This window comes from Azolla caroliniana, unplaced genomic scaffold (genome assembly GCF_043228905.1).
Source record: "Azolla caroliniana isolate FFs.n. ecotype wild unplaced genomic scaffold, voAzoCaro1.0.p SCAF_164, whole genome shotgun sequence".
Classification (NCBI taxonomy): domain Eukaryota; kingdom Viridiplantae; phylum Streptophyta; class Polypodiopsida; order Salviniales; family Salviniaceae; genus Azolla; species Azolla caroliniana.
The window spans coordinates 52,211-58,015 of record NW_028230599.1 but is presented as its reverse complement, the minus strand read 5'-3'; the positions used below and the strand labels follow the sequence as shown (position 1 = coordinate 58,015).

General features: G+C 34.9%; 1 protein-coding gene across 1 annotated transcript; it reads left to right on the top strand.

Annotated features, from left to right (window-relative positions):
• Positions 1-1,985: 1,985 nt before the first annotated feature.
• Positions 1,986-5,805, top strand: LOC147848946 (uncharacterized). Its single transcript, XM_087337931.1, has 6 exons — positions 1,986-3,004; positions 3,939-3,994; positions 4,326-4,559; positions 4,653-4,944; positions 5,136-5,332; positions 5,420-5,805. The coding sequence occupies exons 1-6, from the start codon at positions 2,174-2,176 to the stop codon at positions 5,571-5,573; spliced, it is 1,764 nt and encodes a 587-aa protein (XP_087194057.1). The 5' UTR covers positions 1,986-2,173; the 3' UTR covers positions 5,574-5,805.

Here is a 5,805-nt window from a genome sequence, read left to right as displayed (position 1 = left end):
TGCAAACAATATTGATGGTGAGATTACAAGATAAAATGTTGGGGGTCATGGCTATAAATAGTTGTTATCCCCTCCTCTCTCTTAGTAGTACAAGCCGTGTTATTGAAAAATGTTTTCACATTAGTTTTATTGAATGAACGGAAGTGTGGACTAATTTGCAATTGCAAATTAATGCTTGGAATATACTCATGAGGTTTGAATGCAATAATAAAAATAATGTATATGTCAAAAGTTGACAAAAGGCGCTACATTATCCCACGAGATTTGAATGTAATAATAATATTATGTCAAAGGTTGACGAAATGCACGACAACAACATTGTAGATGGTATGGATAGAGGTGCGAAGCTTTATGTGAAATGAATCAGCGAAAGAGAAGGGTCATAAAGTTGTGACATGAACATAACAATCCTTGATTGAAATTTGGATATGCTTATAGGCTATAAGATTTATGAGAGTTGAAAATAACAATCCAAATTTCAAGGGTCATAAAGTTGTGACATGAACATAAGAATCCTTGCTTGAAATTTGGATATGCTTATAGGCTATAGGCTTAATGAGATTTGAAAATAACAATCCTTGCTTGAAATTTGGATATGCCTATAGGCTAATGAGATTTGAAATATGGTAGAAGATTTCATCAGTAATATCAATTACCCATTATATTTTGATATTCTTAACCTCCTTCAACATTTCTACTTGATTTTAAGATTTCTCTTCCTAGTACATATTGCCACTTGGGTAAATGACCAAATCATGTTGCGTCGAAGAAACACACACATCCAAGACCTCGATTTCCAGTCACACATGAATTTGTGTAATATGACATAGCTCTCGATAAAAAAGGTAAGTATGTTCATGCATCATGCCCTTAAATACAACTTGGAAACAAACCCAAATAAATTAATGTTTCAAACTATGTAATGCTTTGAAAAGTTACGTTGCATAATTAAAAAAGAAGTGCAAAGTATCAATCATGATAACACTTGATAATGTGTGATCAAATTTCAATCTTGGATTTTTATGTCTTGAAATGAATGTTGAAAGCAATAACACCACATTTGAATGGAAATGTAAATTAGTTGTTTTTGTTGGCAATGGGCTAGGACAATCTAGCAAGAAAGGCTACAAAATCTAGCCTAGATAAACCACCAACGACATCCCACATTTTTACCTTGGTGACCAAGTATTTGGGAGAACCTAGTTTTCTAACCTACACCACAATGTTGTCCACTTGGGTGTAAATGTTGATGTGTAGGTTCGTGGCACATAACCCATTCTAGAAAATCTCAAACTTTCAACCTAGCGCGCCACTTATAATTTGGATATATACTATAAACAAACATCATGATATTGTTATGAGTAGGAATGGTGTTGATGTACAAGAAGAACTCCATTGCTAACTTATATATATCATGATTTGTATCGATTTAACGTCTATGAAGCTCTAAAATAAAGCTATCATTCCAAGGCATCTTAACATGGGAAACCAAATATATGAGATACAACACGTGGATTGGATTATGACGAAAAAACAAGAGGTGATTCTTAGTCACGAGGAGAGGTAGGTCATACATACGAAGTGAAGTGTCCATACAACAAATGGCCACCCAAGTAGCTAGCTAGCTATCAGGTGGACAACTCTGGACACTACTAGCCATCTATTTGGTGGACAACTTTGAACACTAGCTAGCTATTTGGTGGACAAATTTGAATGCCATGCATATACTAGTAGTGATAGAGAGACACATGGTTGTGTATCAGAGTGGGAGTGTTTGTGGCACAATCACACTAAGGTAAGTATTGGAGACATTCACACTACCAAGAGATAAAGAGATATAGATATATATACACACACACACGTACTCTCTTTATATACATACACATATACATATACATATACATATACATATACATATACATATACATACACATACTCTCTCTCTTTACATAGATATATCATATATACATGTATTCTGTATATCTATATATATATATACAGAGAGAGAGAGAGAGAGAGAGACTGCATAGAGAATGGGTTTTCAGAGGTTCATGGTTTCAGCATGACATTCTTCTCCTAACCCATTCGTCGTACAGAGAATTCGCTTCCATAGTTATTAATCAATCGCCTGGTTAGCAACCTTCTTCTTCTTCTTCTTCTCCTCTTTCCAGTTATGGAGAACTCTGTCCTGGTTTCTGATCATGGTGCTACTGAAGTATATGTAACCTCTGATAAACCCTCTCCCAATGGAAAAAGCTTAAAAGAAGAAGAAGAACCCATCTCACCAAAAATGAAACAGAGCATTTCCCCTTCTTTTTCTTCTAGTAGTCCATCCATGGATTGGCCCGAGAAAGCTTCCTTATTCAAGAGCTTCGTTAAGGAGAAAAGCATTTCTGTGAGTAAAGTAATCAGAAGACTTTCTGAGAAGCTCGAAGACCTCGGATTACTTGACGATAATGATTATGAAGAAGAAGAGATGCGTGATAATGATGTTCAGAGAAACTTACAAACCTACCCTAAAATGATGAAAGGTAGGGTTACTCTGTTTTCCAGAGGTTCATGCCAAGATTGTAGGTCTATGAGATCACTTCTTAGAAAGAAATCTCTCAGCTATGTAGAGATTAATATTGAAATTTTTCCACAAATGAAAGTTGAATTAGAAGCAAGAACAGGGACATGCTCTGTTCCTCAAACTTTCTTCAACGAGGTTCTCATGGGCGGTATAGAGGAAATGAATGCTTTGGATTCAACAGGTGAATTAGATCAGAAAGTTATTGAAATATTGGGAAAAGAATGCCCGTCAATTGCCCCTGAGCCCCCGGTTTATGGAGATAATGATCCATTGGTATTGAAGCGTGATGAATTTGCACAAATTGTGAAGAGATTGAGAGAGAAAGTTCAAGTCAAAGATAGGTTCCATAAGATGAGACTATTTTCTAAGTGTTTTCTCGGGCTTGATGCTGCTGAAATATTTGAGGATGATCAACATTGCAGTAGAGAGGAGGTTTGTGGCTTCATCTACCTTGTTGTTTTGTGTTGCTGTTCATTCTTATGAATTTGTTGATTGTAATTCTTTTATGACTCGTATGTTCCTGGATGTGAACTTACAGTTATCATCTTATCTTTAGCTTTTCAATAACATGTCTTCAAATGTTTTGATGATTTCACAGAGTATTTATATTCACTGAATGCTTTTATGATTGTTTTATACCTAAACAATGGGTTTATGATTGGTTTTGTCTCCATGGATTCTTTTATGATTTGTTTATGCCTGCCTGGAAAATGCTTTTATGGTGGTTGGTATACTCACAACGAATGCTTTTATTATTGGTATATTTTCGATAAATAATTCCAGTATTGATATATGCTCCAAATGAATGACAATATGAATTAGTATAGTCTTGATGATTGCGTGTATGATAAACAGTTCAATAATAGTTTGATGGCAAAGAAAAACGATTTATGCCTCCAGGTTCTAGAGACCAAGAATTTGAACTTGTGTTGTGTTCCATAGAAAGTGAAAGTTCTCAGCATCAGTAGCTATCCATCAATCTATTACTCATGAAAATTGGGTTAATTGCAAAGATGACATTATGTTGTAGACATTGATTGTGCTATTCGTATTTTTTGTAGTTTCTTGTATGGATTATTACTTCCAACGATGCTTTAGCATGCAACTGAGTTGATAAGATTAAGTCACAAATTAATCTCAGTAACTCTTGTAATTTTGATATTATTGTACAACCACAATAAAATAGAATATAAGAGAAACTTCTCATGAGCTGGCTAAATGGTGTGGAAGTGGTCAACAATGTGTAGATTTTGAAAAATCTCTATATTTGCATGGTTCTCTGATGGTGTGTTTGATCTCTTTCTTGGAGCAATATTGTTGAAAAGGCTTTTCAATATGCTGATGTTTTTTTTGCTTGTGGTTTTAGGCTATAGAATTTGGGAGGAAAGTTGCTACCAAACATTTTTTCCACCATGTGCTACAGTAAGTATTTCATATATTGATCAAATTTCGATTTTTTTTATTACTTATTAGGATGTGTAGAAGTTTAAGAGGTGCACAAATTTCTCATTGAAAAAAACATTAGTTTGTATGAATTTAGTTTTTGTTAGTGCTACATCTTTCCTAGATATTTATGAGCAGAATCAGGTTCTTCATGGAGACACCAAACTTGATTGTGTGTAAATGCATGTAGTTACACATACACACTCATAAATTTATTGTGGGTATGTGTATATGTATGTATGTATGCATGTATATGAAAATGTATGCGTTGTCAGGATGCAGTTGTGACTTTTGTAGCTGGGTTTTTCAGGGAAAATGTGTTTGAAGATGGACATCATCTTTACCGATTTTTGGAGCACGATCCCATCATTACCACAAAATGTTATAACTTCAATGGATATATCAATGACATGGAGCCTCTATCAGCAACTGAGATCGAAGTTAAATTGAGGAAATTTTCCAGCGCTATAATTGATGCATATGTTTCAGAAGATGGAAAACAAGTCGATTATACAAGCATCTCAACAAGCGAGGAATTCAGGAGGCAAGGAAAACAAATTGTATTGAGTTTTATATTCTTCTATTGGTTAGCATTTATGTTTGTGTTTATTGACAATTGTGGGCTGTTTCGTTACAGGTATTTGAAGATGACGCAAGATTTGCATCGTGTGGATCTTAGTCCATTTTCTCATGAAGAAAAGCTTGCATTCTTTATCAACCTTTACAACCTGATGATGATACATGCCATCATCATTTTGGGACACCCAGAGGGATGGTTAGATAGAAGAAAGCTTTTTGGAGACTTTCAGTATTTGATTGGGGGTTTCCCATTCTCATTGTCAGATGTTCAAAATGGTGTACTACGAGCTAACCGACGCCCACCTTATCAACTTGTTAAACCATTTGGACCAAATGATAAGCGCTTATCGGTAAGGCTTTATGTTTCAGTGAATGTTTTTTTCTGTTTTTTGTAATACAATGAGAAGAAGAGTTGGTTTCAGATTGTTGCCCTATACAATGAAAAAAACTATCCATTGAATATCACATACTTCATTACCAGTGGGTTTGGTTTTATAATAACAACTATTATAGTTTTGATGGGATGCGTGTGTTGTGATAGGTAATGTTATCTGAACCAGAGGTACGAATCCATTTTACGCTTACAAATGCATCCAAGTCCAGTCCTGCATTAAAGTGCTATTCCCCAGATGACATCAATGGAGAACTTGAGGCTGCAGCCCGTGCCTTCTTTCTAGATGGTGGTCTACATGTGAATATGGACACAAAAATTGTCTCTATTGACAAAATGATTGATTGGTATGTGAAATTTCGTTCAAGTATATTTTTACTAAACAACCATTATATTTTCCTTTGTTTATATTTTGAATCCTTGGGTTCTGATAGGTTTAGTATTGATTTCGGGAAAAATGAGGCGGAGATTTTAACAACGCTCATCAGATATTTGGAACCAAGCACAGTTGATAACGTGCTAGAGCTATTGGATGGGAATCAATTTAAGATTTTATATCGAACATATGATTGGAGTGCCAACTCATAAGCAAAGAACCTTAAGAGTGTGGTTGCTCTCTTTGTATAGACAAAAGAAGATAACAGAGGTTAAGAATTAATTCTCTAGTTTCTTAGTGTATTAAGAATCGATGAATATCAGACCTTTGGAATACTACATGAATTCCAACTCCCTTTTAATGGGTGAATGAATAGAAGTATGTAAACGTTGAAAGTGTTGACCGTTGAATATATTTCTATGGAAAATCAAAGTGGTTGGTTCT

Excerpts from the sequence above, each read along its gene's own strand:
- LOC147848946 (XM_087337931.1), top strand. The coding sequence starts at position 2,174 with ATGGAGAACTCTGTCCTGGTTTCTGATCATGGTGCTACTGAAGTATAT. Across the intron at positions 3,005-3,938 it reads AACATTGCAGTAGAGAGGAG|GCTATAGAATTTGGGAGGAA; the intron begins GTTTGTGGCTTC and ends TTGTGGTTTTAG. Across the intron at positions 4,560-4,652 it reads ACAAGCGAGGAATTCAGGAG|GTATTTGAAGATGACGCAAG; the intron begins GCAAGGAAAACA and ends GTTTCGTTACAG.